The sequence below is a fragment of the Pelophylax lessonae genome (genome assembly GCF_965119305.1).
Source record: "Pelophylax lessonae genome assembly, chromosome: 10".
Taxonomy (NCBI): Eukaryota; Metazoa; Chordata; class Amphibia; order Anura; family Ranidae; genus Pelophylax; species Pelophylax lessonae.
In genome coordinates this window covers 171,214,740-171,229,328 of record NC_138777.1, presented here as the reverse complement: position 1 = coordinate 171,229,328, position 14,589 = coordinate 171,214,740, and the positions used below count along the sequence as shown (strand labels likewise).

Sequence of the window (14,589 nt, the reverse complement as noted above, 5' to 3'; positions counted from 1 at the left end):
TTAAGAGGAACTGTTCCTCAGAAGCGCATTACCTGTCCCAATCTCAACCTTTGGCCCTCAGATTCAAGCAAAAAGGATATCAGCACTCTGATTTGCAGAGGACTTTGAAAAAGTTAATAAGTTGGATAGGAAGTCTTTGATCTCTGGCCCCCAAAAAAATCAAGGAGACCAAGCATTAATACAAGATTATCCTTGATTATAATATCCAGTATAAACAAGTTGAAAGGATTATCTCCAAGCATTGGGATATCCTTAGAAGGGACAGAGTCCTTAATGAAGTTCCAACCGCACATCCTAAATTTATATACAGAAAGGCCCCTACTCTATGGGACAAGATTGCCCCTGGAGTAGTGGATCCCCCTGTATGGATACAGAGCAATCTGTTCGATTTCCTGTCAGGGTTTTATGCCTGTGGGCGATGCCCAGCGTGCAAACAGTCTAAGGAGAATCTCAGGAAACGGAAGGCTTTTTCTGCGGCTGTTATGGGTAGGAACTATGTAATTAAGGACCTTATCACCTGTAATACTAAAGGGGTTGTCTATATGTTGGAGTTAGCTGTGGCCTCCAATACGTGGGAAGAACGTCTAGGGAGCTACATGTTCGAATTGGAGAGCATGTTAATAATATCAAAAAAGGTTTGAAGAAACATAATGTTTCCAGACACTTTAGATATTATCATAATAGAGATCCCAGAAGTTTAAAATTCTGGGGAATAGAGAGAGTTGAGAAACATTGGCGGGGTGGGCACTTTATTAGACAGTTGAGCCAAAGGGAGCCATGGTGGATTTTTGAGACTGTGGTTCTTGTCCCCTCAGGATTGAATGTGGACTTTGATCTCAACTGTTTTATATCTGATAGATAGATGCTGGACTTTGTTCTTAACTGTCATATATTTGATAGATAGATCCTGGTTTTACACAACTTTTTTATCCTATTGTTTATTTAATGTGATCTATAGATTTTACAGTTGTAATTATATGTATTTTCCACGTTTTTATGGTTTTTATATATTTTTACTATTTTTGTTGTGTCCATTTGCGGTATGAGTGTTCCATTAACATGGTATTGGAAGATGGTAGCGGGTATCGTCTAGGGATCGACCAATATCGTTTTTTTTCATGGCCGATACCGATATTTTGGTCATCGCGTATCGGTATGGGCCGATATTTTCGTACATTTAAAAAAAAATGTTTTTTTTTTTTTACTTGACAGGTACTCTTGTGGAGGGATTTGGGGGTCTAAAAGACCCCAAACCCCTCCTCTGCAATTAAAAGCATTCAAAACGCCAAGTTTGGTGAACCGTGGGAGGGGGGGGGGGGGGGAACGTCCCCTCCCGCTCCTTGTAATGACAGCCGAGCGGCTTCTCAGCTGCATCGGTTGTCATTAAAAGACAGCCGACCGTCGTCTATGGACGCCGGTAAAGGGGTGATACCTGTAGCTGCAGGCATCACTCTGGTACAAGCACTTTCCGAAATATCGGTAATATCGGCCACCTTGGTTTTTGACCGAGATGAGGTGCTTGACCAAGCTGACCCGCAAAATGCCTCGCGCTGCCAGATCGGGCCAAAAATTGAGGCCACGGCTTGCGGCCTACCCATGGCTGTCTGAGTGACTGACCAAGCTGTCCGAGCTGCTGATCAAGCTGACGGCAGACTTGCGACCAGATCAGACCCCAAATTTAGGCCGCGGTCTTGCGACCTACTCGCGGCTGGCTGACCGAGCTGTTGACCAGGCTGTATTAGCTGCTGACCGGGGTGCAGCGGATGGGCGTCCACCTCCCCCCCCCCCCTCAGGGGGGAGGACATATGGACTGCCTGGCGCCTCCGGGGGGGGGCAATGTTGTTTGGGGGTACTCTGCCTGCGCATCTGCGTCACGGCGGGCCCCCTCTTTCCCTTTATAGGGGGCTATGTCTCTTTATGTAATTTATGGTGGGTAACCCTTTGGTCTAATAGGGGTCTTTTTGTGGAACTTTAGCCCGCGTCTCGTTGCGGGACTGTGGTCGGCGACCTCCCCTGCTTGTTATGTTCTCAAGGTGAGCTTAGCATATAGCGACTCTACTGGGTCTGCGTCCAAGCACTTTGGGTGCTCTGCGGATAGTATGATTCCTTTTTTTTACTGCACATGCGTATGTAAGGGCGCTGCTGGATGCATTGATTGCATTGGGGCAGAAATGTTTTTAACATGGGGAGCGCTGGTTCAGTTTGGGGCCTACAGATCCCCTAAAAGAGGCATTTACTGTGACAAAATTGTCGCGAGTCAGTGGAGTTGTTCTAAACGCAATAAAGGTAACGCATGATATGGCTAAAAAGCTGGTCTGCGGCCCAGGCTTCTAAAAAGGCTCTATCAGATCTCCTCTTTACGGGGGACCGCCTTTTTGGGTCTTTGTTGGACGAACTGATCAAATGACTCGCAGGTGGGAAGAGTACTCTTTTTCCTCTATTCGCTGAGGGCAAGTCACCGCGTAGTAGACGGGGGGCCTTATTTTTCAGCACACAGGCGGCCCCTTCATGCCTTCGGCACGCAGGAGAAAGGACCTAAGCCGTTTAGGTCAACTGGGGGTTCCAAGAAGACGTGGTTGGGTAAGCCGAGAACAAGCCCCTCCAAATCTGCGGACAAATCTCTGTCTGCATGAAGGGACGCCCTCACCCGTATCTGGGGTGGGGAGACGTCTTCGTTCTCTGTCCGGAACCAGGGACCTCCTTGATTCAGGACAAATGGGCCCACGAGCAGCTCAGATCAGGTTACAAGACCAAATTCAGGTCCCGGCCGACGGACAGATTCTTCCCATCCAATCTACGCCTATATTCAGATCAGTTAAGGGATCTACGAGAGGCGGTATAAGATCTGCTGTGGCAAAGGGTGATTGTGCCGGTTCCCTCTTGGAAACGCTTTCAAGGGTTTGATTCAAACCTGTTTACTGTTCACAGAAAAGAAGGGAAAGTGCGTCCAATTCTGGACCTCAAGGCTCTGAATCGCTTTGTGCGTGTACAGAGGTTTTGAATGGAGCCCATTCGTATGGTAGTGACATTCCTACACCAAGGGGACTTTTTGGCCTCTATTGATATTGAGGATGCATATCTGCACATCCCTATTTACGCTGGACACCAGCCTTTTCTTTGCGTCCCTCTAGGAGAGGAACATTATCAATTTGTGGCATTACCCTTTGGTCTCGCCTCTGCCCCCAGGGTCTTCACCATGTGTTGGCTCTGGTATTGGCATTACTGTGACAGCTGGGGATTGCGATACTAGGGTACCTGGACGAACTCCTCTTAAGTGCAGACTCCCACTCAGTTCTGGTGGGTGATCTGTCAATCACTGTACGGACTCTGCAAGAGTTCTGTTGGACCTTCAATTTCAGAAAATCTGCTCTGGTCCCAGCCTCCAAAATGGTTTATCTGGGACTGACTCTGGAATCAGCCTCTGCGAGGATATTTCTTCCCCCAGAAAAGCTGCAAAAGTTGCAGAGGGCGATTCGGTTACTGTTATCCAGCACTCTGTCCTCATTCCGGACTTGCGTGCAAGCTCTAGGCCTAATGGTGTCTACCTTTGGGGCATTTCTGTTTGCCCAGTTCCACCTCTGCAAAGGGGTATTCTTGTCAAGTGGAACAAGGATCCAAATTCTTGGACAATCTGATTCAGTTGAGTCAAAACACAAGAAGTGCTCTTCTGTGGTGGCTCCATTCTTTGGCCCTGCGGAAGGGCAAGCCCTTCCTTCCATTGTATTGGACCGTAGTTTCCACAGATGCCAGCCTGTCCGGCTGGGGGGGGGGGGGGCAGTGAGTACTTGGAAAGCTGTGTGTCCAGACATCCAATCAATATTCTAGGACTCAGAGCGATAAAGCTTTGCTTGAGTCACTGGACAACTCGTCTGCGGAGTTGTCCAGTTTGGATTCAATCAGACAATGCCACGGCCGTGGTTGTCCTGGCGGCCCGGGAGGTGACCGAGATCTTAATATGGGCAGAAAATTTTGTTCCAGCCCTCTCCGCCGTGCACATACCCGGAGTGGAGAACTGGCAGGCGGATTACTTGAGTTGTTAGGTGTTGGATCAGGGGGAATGTTCCCTGCACCCAGAGGTGTTTCACCTGTTGTGTGTCCAGTGGGGGACACCTGATGTAGACCAGTTAGCTTCTTGGCTCAACGAGAAGGTACAGAGGTTTGTAGCCAGGTCTCGGGATCCTCTGGCCTACGCCACAGACGCACTGGTGGCTCCTTGGGGTCAGTATCTGCTGATCTATGCGTTTCCGCCGCTGAAACTTCCACCAAGGCTTCTGCACTGAATAGAGGTGGAAGGGATTCCGGTCATTCTGGTGGCCCCCAGACTGGCTTTGCCAGTCTTGGTATGCAGATCTGGTAAGGGTGGTCACTGATGCTCCTTGGAGACTAGGATATTGGTTTTCCTCCAAAGAGTGGTTGACCTTGGTACTATTAAAGGCCAGGTGTTGGCTTTGGCGGTGTTTTTTCAACGCCCTTTAGCTACGCATTCTTTGATTCTCACTTTTATCCAGGGAGTTTCTTCATGTGGCTCCTCCGATACGGTCCCTGTTACCTCAGTGGGATCTTAACTTGGTACTGTCTGTTCTTCAAAAACCTCCCTTTGCAAACTTAGGGAGATTCCTCTGCTTACACTGTCACAGAAGGTAGCCTTTTTGGTGGCTATTACCTCTGCCCACAGAGTGTCTGAATTGGCAGCTCTGTCCTGCCATTCTCCTTCTCTGGTGGTCCACAGAGATTATGGTACTTCGACTTAATTAGTTGTTTCTTCCTAAGGTGGTTTCTGATTTCCATTGAATGAAGACATTGTGCTGCCTTCACTTTGTCCTAAGCCCAAGCATCCCGAGGAAATTGCCTTACTTTCTTTGGCTGTGATTCGGCAATTTGGGTCTGCCTGTCGGTTACTGAGTCTTTCAGGAAATCAGACTCTCCTTTTGTCCTCACGGAAGGATCTCGTAAAGGGATTGGCTGTGTCTGCTGCGACCATATCCAGATGGAACAGGCAGACGGTGGTACAAGCTTATTCACTTAAGGGTCAGGTTCCACCTTTCCCTGTGAAGGCGCATTCTGCTAGGGCGCTGAGTGCCTCTTGGGCCTTTCGCCATCAGGCGTCAGTAATACAAGTTTGCAAGGCAGCAACATGGTCGTCTGTGCACACGTTCACTAAATTCTACAAAGTAAATGTGTTGGCATCCTCGGATGCTTCTTTTGGCAGGCTGCTGTTTAAAAGAGCATTTTTTTCTCTTTGAGCCCCGGTTCACACTTGTGCGTGTGCGGGGTTCCCATGTAATGTCGGAGCGCACTGCTCCGACATTACATGCGATCAGCTGTGCGGTGCGAGTTTAGCCATACAGTTTGTATGGCTAAATTCGCATCGCACCCGCAGCAAACACGCACAGGAGGCATTTTTGCTGCCGCATCAGGATCGGATCGCACAGCGGTTCACACTTGTGCGATCCGATCCTGTGCGAACTGCACGATCGCACTGCGATATGCGATCAAACTGGGGGTGTCGTTAAGATTACATTGACACCCCCAGCGTATCGCATATGGCAGTGTGAACTGCCGGGGGTGCGTGTGCGATGCGGGAACAGGCTGCAAATTCGCAGCCTTCCCGCATCGCATAAGTGTGAACTGGCACTGAGGGTGTATGTTGTTTCTAGGTGAGCTACAGTTGTTCCTGGTTGAGCTCCATGTTACCTGGTTGGCTAAGTTTAGCCTTTGGGGAATTATGATGTAAAGCCAAGTGTGACCAGCGCTATAAAGGACCTAGTTGGAAAAACAGGTGTAAGCTGCCACCAACCCACCCCCAATAAGTTAGGGGTGTTTAGGATATGTATGTGGTAAGATGTTGGTATATGACGCTACCTGTGCAGAAGGAATATTGTGGCAGAGTACAAAGAGATATGTGTGTGTCGGGATATGTCTAAACCCACACTAGCTTATTTTACTCGCATACAACAATTATACAAATACAGTGTAAAAGAGGGCATATAGTGAATAATACTGGTAAGATTATATAAAATATAGTTTAAATACGTGCTCTGAAGTGAAGGAAAAAAGTGTTAGCGTGCTGGGTGCCTGTATGCAACCCGTGTGAAAGTGCCACGTGCTAAATTCTGGTGCTGATTACTATTGGCAAATAAAAACTGTAGTGCTCATGACCACTTGAAGCTTGGTGCAATATGTTATATAAATATATGCAACTTATTGAAATGTGCAATCCCGGTGTTAAAGCAACTGGATACCATGCAGGTGCTCTGGTGCATATGTCCGTGGTTCCCCACAGGTATTATGCTCACCGCACTGAATCCCCCTTTCAACAGGGGTGCAGGCTTTGTATTAATGTTTATCCAGCTTGTGTTGGTCCCTCTTGGATTCCCGTGGGTCCTTAGGTACAGTAGTATCTGGTCCCCCCTCAGGCACCCAATGGGTCTAGCAGGCTCAAGATACAAAATAGATGATCCCCATAGTGTAGTATTTTAGTAGAAAAGAAAATGTAGAGAACTTACAGTTGAGAAATTCACTGATCAGCTGGATCGCCGTAATGCTTCTGCGTTCACACGGACCGGATCCCCTCTACCGGAAGTGACATGGGACGCTATACTCCACCCTATGCGTTTCATCACATCGACGTCACCTGGAGCTGCCCCCTCTACCAGAAGTGACGTGTGATGCTATACTCCACCCTACGCGTTTTGTCACATCGTCATCTGGAGCGGCTCCTACGCATTTCGTCACATCAATGTCATCTGGAGCGGCCCCTATGCTTTTCGTTGATGCAACGAAACGCGTACGGCGGAGTATAGCATCACACGTCACTTCCGGTTATTACTTTTTTTGCGCTATAAACAAAATAAAGCAACAATTCTGAAAAAAAAAAAAAATAGTTTCCACTTTCTGCTATATAACAATCCCAATAAAAAATATTTAAAAATCAAATGATTTCCTCATTTTAGGCAAATATGTATTCTGCTACATATTTTTGGTAAAAAAAATCCCAATAAGAGTATATTGATTAGTTTGCGCAAAAGTTATTGTATCTACAAACTAGGGGAAAGATTTATGTCCTTTTTATTAATTTTCTTTTTTTACTAGTAATGGCGGTGATCAGAAATTTTTAGCGGGACTGCGACATTGGGGTGACACCTAACTTACTTTTGGGGGGACCAGTGACATTACTACAGTAATCAGTGCTAAAAATACGCACTGTTACTGTACTAATGACCCTGGCAGGGAAGAGGTTAACACCAGGGGCATTTAAAGGGTTAACTGTGCCCCTAAGGGTTGCTTTCTAACTGTGTGGGGGATGTACTTATGGAATGAACAGAGTCCTGTGTTCCTAAATAGGAGGAACACAGGAGCCCTGTGTTCATTGCTGACCGAACAGCAGTCTGCCGTGTTTACAATGGAAGACCTCTGTTCTGTCTCCACGGGGAGCGATTGCGGGAGCCCGGTGGCAATCCCGGCCGCCGGACCTGCAGATCCACTTACCCTGTGGCGAATGGGCATGAGCACCCCTGCTTGCGGTCCTGCGAATCGATGTACAGGTGCGTTGTTTCGCGGGACCTGCTTCATTATATGTACTGCTGGCGGTCGACAAGTGGTTAATATATTGTGCAGGTGATATTTCACTAATTTAAAGTAAAAAAAAAAAATGGGTATCTGCAAATGTGTTTTTATGTGACAATTCCAAAATTAAGTCTAAATATTAGATATTCTCTTTCTGGGCAATATGTGTTCTGTATTAATGTGTATTGTGATGTCTTTGGTGCAGTTTGCACTCAGAGCAGGAGGAGCAGCAAAAGAAGCTGATGGACCTGCAAGGGGAGCAGCAGAGGCGCCTTCTAGAGATGAGGGAACTTCAACATGAACAAGAACGTAAAATCAAACACATCCACTTGCAGCAGGTAATACAAGCTTCTGAGTTGTGGGTGGGAGAACATTTCTATCCCCTATGCACATTATGTATATTGGTAGCTTACTGGTGGGGTATCAAACTATGGTGTTGGTTATCTTTCAGGCTGTCCAGAAGCTGCTGGATGTAGCTCAGTCATGCCATACTGCTCAGCTGAAGAAATTAAAAGAAACCAATGAAAAGTGAGTTATGTAAACAAATCTCGGAAAATAATAAAACATAAATATTCTTTTTTTATGTGTGTGTATGTGTATTCAATTTTTTTTTTTTTTTTTTTTAATTTACAAAATCCGAAGTGCGTGAACAGAAAAAATGTATATCTTATTAATATTTGGTGTGACAATCCTTTAGCTTTAAATCCCCATGAATTCTTCTAGGTACACAGTGCTTGGCCACACAGTTCTTGAAGGAACTCACCAGGTAGGTTGTTCAAGACTTCTTGGAGAATGAACCACAGATCATCTGTGGATGTAGACTGCCTCAAAGTCTCTTCATGTAATCCCAGACAAACTCAATGTTGAGATTAGGGCTCTGTGGGTGCTAAACCATCACTTCCTGGATTCCTTGTTCTTTTTTGTTTTTTTATGCTGAAGATAGTTCTTAAACACATTGGCTCTATGTTTGGGGTCCTTGTCCTGCTGCATAAAAAATTTGGGGCTAATCACACGCCTCCCTGATGGTATGGCATGATGGATAAGTGTCTGCCTGTATGAGAAACTCGCCTTCCAACTTGCATATTATTGGACACCAGGCACTCCTTTCTACCTAGCTTTCCAAGTTTACATGTTTGGATTACATTAAGAGACAGAAGAATTTGTGTCAGTCGTGGTTAGTTCTCCACGTTTGGAACAACCTACCAGCTGAGTTCCTTCAAAAACTGTATGCAAGTGTACCTAGAAAAACTGATGGTGGTTTGAAGCCAAAGGGTGTTCACACCTAATATTGGTTTGATTTGAATTCCTCTTCTGTACATTTACTTTCCATTTAGTTAATTGATACAAGAAAACTATTACTCGTTCTATTTCTGAAAGCATTCCTAAATTACAGCATTTTTTCCACACCTGCCTAAAACTTTTGCACAGTACTGTATATATTTTTAAAATTTTTCAATTGGAAGTTGGAACCCAATACAGCAAGGTGGGTACTGAAAATTATAAAAATAGAAAGCGGTAATTGTATGATGGCTGACACCATAAAAATGCAAAGTAGTACTGGAAGTCCTCTGGTGTCCAGCTGGAAGTAGGTTGCTATTTCTTTTTTTTTAAATCGGAGAAAAGTTTTATTGAGAAAACTCACACCATTACAACAATCACAGAAACAGTAAACTATAACCATATAAAGCATTACACATACCAACATTATGAGATACAAACTCAATCCAAGTCACACGGCACAGAAAATTCCATACATATAGAGTGCACCCGCATCCACCCCATTACCTCTAGGCAATTATACTGAAGCTGCCAATCCTGGAATACATAGAGTTAGGACAACAAACGATCCATAATGAGGTCATTAGGGGCCATTCCTGGACAGTTCAGCCAGACTCCCCATATTTTAGAAAACTTTTGTGGAGAGCCCCTATGTTGGTAAATAACCTTTTCCATACGGAGAGTACCACCCATCTGCTCCAGCCACATCCCATAAGTAGGAGGTTCTGGTGCTATCCAATGGCGTAGGATAAGCAGTCGGGCCTGGAACAGAGCTCGAGTGGCAGCCTCCCTCAAAAACTAGGTTGCTATTTCTGGTAGAATGTATAGTAAATCATCATGTAACCAGTGATGAACATACTAGCCAGTGTTTTCTTCCCAGTATAAAAGACTATGATCATTTTCTAGCACCCAATAAAATGTACACTATTCTTTGTGCCTGCTGTTACACGTATAAATTACAGATGCTTGCTCATCTCAGGACATTTAATTCCTGTGTAAGGTCCCAAGCACTACTGTCAGTCTACGGAGCGGTTAAAATTAACCAGCTCTTTTTGGTGCAATGTTTAGTTTTATTTTCTCTGTCGCTCATTGACAGACGCAGTCCTCTTTGATTAATATCAGTAGGGTTATACTGCCCCCTACAGGAGTAGGACACTAGGCAGGAAAAACGTTCTGGCCACACCTTAGGGGCAGTCCCAGAGGGTATATCCCTCTCTCTCCCTGCTACAGGATGTCAGTTTTTTTCTGCCTAGTCAGGAGTAAGGACCTAAGTTCCTTGCTGGGATCTCTGGTCCTGGCAAGCTTTTTTAGATAAATCTTTTTTTAGTTGGCTTTTTCTCTCCAGTTTTTTTGTTCCTGTGAGATCTTCAAGCAATTATGCTGGAGCTGGGCGACGGGCTGGATGTTGAGATCCAGTGGTCACCCCAGCCGGCCTACGAGCGCGTGCAGGCCCTAGCTCCGCGCTGAGTCGGCCGCGACATAGTCCCACTGGACGGGGACTGGCCCCGCGAGTTAAACGTCTCGCCAGGTCGCCTACGACCAGTCAGAAACTGAGTCACGGCGTCCGTATTGGTCGACAGCCCCCCCACCTCGGTGGAGAGGGGTTCTGTTAGGAGTGGGTGCCCGTCTGTTCCGGTATGGTGAGTAGAATGTTCCCCCTCTCCCCCTGCCGGGTTTTGGGAATGGATGCGGGCCCCTCTGTGGATGGTCGGACCCTCATGATCCCGGGTTCCCCTCTATCCAGTGACACACTTCACATATCTCCCCCTTGCTAGTGTGAGTTGGTGAGTAAGGTATACCACTCCAGGAGGCTTGGTTTGGGAGCTGACAATCTATATGAGTCTGTCGCTGCAAGGAAAGCTGCATTGTAAAAGGACTAAGGAATCCATGACTGATGTCGGTCAAGGATGGAGACAGGGTGCCGCTGGCATTAACTGTTGAAACGGTTGTGCAGAGGGGTGATACTATCAGGCACCTACCTATCGCACAGGGAGTCCTCTATTAGCGATGCAGCCGCCATCCTTCCGTGGGCCGCACGGAGCCGCCATCCTTCCGTGGGCCGCCATTTTGGCGTAGCCCAATGTCTCCTGTATGGCGGCGGCCATCTTGGATAGAGCCTCGAGGAGCAGCGGTGGGAGTGCCGGAAGACGAGTAAAGGGGCTCTGGTCCCTGGAAGAATACAGGTTACCGATAAATGTATTGGAACTGAGAGCGATCAGACTTTGTCTGATTCACTGGACCGAACCGCTCCGGGGCAGCCCGGTGCGGATCCAGTCGGACAATGCCACGGCAGTGGCTTACGTCAATCACCAGGGGGGCACCAAGAGTGTCCTGGCGGCTGTAGAAGTGGCCAGCATCCTTCGTTGGGCGGAACGATTTGTTCCAGCTCTCTCCGCGGTATTCATTCCGGGGGTGGAAAATTGGCAGGCAGATTTTCTCAGCCATCAGATTCTGGATCAAGGGGAATGGTCTCTTCATCCAGAGATATTTCACCAATTGTGCCTTCGTTGGGGCACCCCGGATGTGGATCTGTTGGCATCTCGACTCAAAAGGAAGGTGCGGAGGTTTGTAGCCCGCTCCCGCGATCCTCTAGCGGACGCCGCAGACGCGCTGGTCGCCCGTGGGGGCAGTATCAGCTACTGTATGCCTTCCCTCCTCTCAAGTTGCTGCCGAAACTCCTTCGCAGGATAGAGGTGGAGGGAATTCCAGTTATCCTTGTGGCTCCGGACTGGCCTCGTCGGGCTTGGTACGCCGACCTGGTCAGGCTGGTCGCAGACGCTCCTTGGCGACTTCCTCTCAGGGAGGATCTGCTGTCTCAGGGACCGATCTTCCATCCTGCTTTACGATCGCTGGCTTTAACGGCCTGGCTGTTGAGACCCAGGTGCTAAAGGACAAAGGGTTGTCAGCTTCAGTTATCCCTACTCTAATTAAAGCAAGGAAAGCGACTTCCAGGAAGGTCTATCATCGCACATGGAAGTCTTATATCGCGTGGTGTGAATCCCTTGGGTTTCCTCCACGTTCTTACTCGGTGGCCCGGATATTGGCTTTTCTGCAACAAGGGGTTGAGCAGAAACTGGCCTTGAGCACTATCAAGGGTCAGGTTTCAGCGTTAGCAATCTTCTTTCAGAAGCCTCTGGCTACTCAGTCCTTGATGCGGAATTTCATCCAGGGGGTGCGACACCTGGCTCCGCCGGTCGCGCGCCCTTGCCGCCCTGGGATCTTAATCTGGTGTTGTCGGTTCTTCAGAAACCTCCCTTTGAAAATATTAGGGAGATTCCCTTGCTTACCTTATCCCAGAAGGTGGCCTTTTTGGTGGCTATCACTTCTGCACGCAAGGTGTCAGAACTGGCCGCATTGTCCTGTCGTTCCCCATATCTGGTGGTTCATACGGATAAGGTGGTTCTTCGTCCGAATCCATCCTTCCTTCCTAAGGTGGTTTCAGATTTTCATCTAAATGAGGATATTGTGCTACCTTCCCTGTGTCCTAAGCCCAGTCATCCTCGGGAGTTTGCGTTACACTCCTTGGATGTGGTTCGGGCGAACAGGGTGTACTTGACTACTACGGAATCTTTCCGTAAGACGGATTCACTGTTTGTGATCACGGATGGCCCTAGAAAGGGGTCGCCTGCGTCTGCCGCGACTATCTCTAGATGGATCAGACAGACGGTGGTACAGGCTTATTCTATTAAGGGTCAGGTTCCTCCGTTCCCTGTTAAGGCGCACTCCACTCGGGCGCTTAGTGCTTCCTGGGCCTTCCGCCATCAGGCGCCAGTGGTTCAGGTTTGCAAGGAGGCTACCTGGTCGTCGGTTCATACCTTTACAAAATTTTATAAAGTTGATGTGCTGGCATCGGCAGATGCCTCTTTTGGCCGCAAGATTCTGCAGGCCGCTGTTTGAGGAGAACGGTGGTCTACCTCGAGGGTTTTTTTCTGTTGGGTTTTCAGTTGAGTCTCATCCTTTTGTCCGATGAGCCTTTAAGACTTCTGGTTGGCACCGGTTGGGCCTTCTGGATTGGATTTTGATTTCCGTTATCCCACCCCTCATTTGTGGCACTGCTTTGGGACGTCCCTACTGATATTAATCAAAGAGGACTGCGTCTGTCAATGAGCGACAGAGAAAATTGGATTTTTGACTTACCGTAAAATCCTTTTCTCTTAAGCTCATTGACAGACGCAGTACCCGCCCCTCTATTTTGAGTTGGGTTGGGTTAAATTCTCTGACACTGCTTTGTTACATAACTGACATCCTGTAGCAGGGAGAGAGAGGATATACCCTCTGGGACTGCCCCTAAGGTGTGGCCAGAACGTTTTTCCTGCCTAGTGTCCTACTCCTGTAGGGGGCAGTATAACCCTACTGATATTAATCAAAGAGGACTGTCAATGAGCTTAAGAGAAAAGGATTTTACGGTAAGTCAAAAATCCAATTTTTATTATCTGCTATTGCTCTCACTTCCCCAGTAATCTGCCATATGTGGAAGAGCTCAGAACAAAACACCCAATTCCCATAGAGGATTTTTGTAATTCTGGAAAAAGGGCACTTCAGTATGGTTCAACTGGTGATAGGATTTCCATCTCATTGTCTCCATCTCAAGCCATGCTCTTTTTAAAATGTATTTTTTAATAAGGCTATTTTGCTGTGCCTTTTTTATCAAAACCTTTTAAGGAAGATCTTTTTTTTTTTTTTTTTTTTTTTTTTAAATGGCTTAGATGAAATCTAAAAGACACTCCTACAAAAACCAAATTAATTTCTAAAGGGTCCATTTTTTCTTGCAAATGTACATAAAACCCTAGTTTATATGGGACTCTTTGGTATGATACACTGGCATGTGTGTACCACAGATTGATAAATTTTAGAGACCCTAAATGATGAAGAGTATACCATGAAATGGGTTTTTCTGATTATGTTCACTTTTATACTGTCACCAGGATCAGTAATGGGGGAAACTATTGAACACAATGACTCATTCACTTAAAGTGATTGCAAAGTCTTTTTCTTTAAAAAAAAAAACAAACATATTATACTTACCTCCTCTGTGAAGTTGGTTTTGCACAGAGTGACCGGGATCCTCCTCTTCTCTAGTCCTTCTTTTGTGCTCCTGGCCCCTCCTTCCTGTTGAGTGCCCCCACAGCAAGCAGCTTGCTATGGGGGCACCTGAGCCGAGTTACAGCTCCATGTGTCTCCATTCAGACACAGAGCCGCGACCCGACCCCGTCCTTTCTTTCCTGATTAACTTCCCGCTATGCTGCTGTCTCAGCCAATGAGGAGGGGAGTCCAAGACAGCTGAGACACTCCTGCAACATCGCTGGATAGAGATTGGCTCAGGTAAGTATTAGGGGGGCTGAAGAGGGCTGCTGCACACAGAAGGTTTTTTTTATTTAAAGCATAGAATGCATTAAGATAAAAAAAAACCTGCCTTTACAATCCCTTTAATAGGCACTCCAACTATTCACATGTACACAAGTTGTTTCTGTCTAGTGCTTGCACAGTTTTCAGTCGCGTGACCTGAATAATGATTTAAAAATGACTCTACAGGGAGAAGAAAGAATTACAAAAGATTCTGGACAGAAAGAGACATAACAGCATTACCGAGGCCAAGTCACGAGACCGTCACAAGAAGGATGGGTCAGTAATTGATAATCCAATGTATTAATATCTTTGCAAACAACCACAGGATCCGTGATCAAAGCGTGCCTATAAAAAGATCCTAACACTGCGCCATGCAATAAGGTTTTTTGGATAGAAGTC

The 14,589-nt window shown here is 46.7% G+C and overlaps 1 protein-coding gene across 1 annotated transcript in view; it reads left to right on the top strand.

Moving 5' to 3' along the window:
* Positions 1-14,589, top strand: part of PLCB3 (phospholipase C beta 3) — a 347,318-nt gene that overhangs the window by 304,765 nt on the left and 27,964 nt on the right. The window contains exons 28-30 of the mRNA XM_082270020.1: positions 7,772-7,904; positions 8,018-8,094; positions 14,377-14,466. Coding sequence (XP_082126146.1) covers positions 7,772-7,904; positions 8,018-8,094; positions 14,377-14,466 — 300 coding nt within the window. The remainder of the gene's footprint in view (positions 1-7,771; positions 7,905-8,017; positions 8,095-14,376; positions 14,467-14,589) is intronic.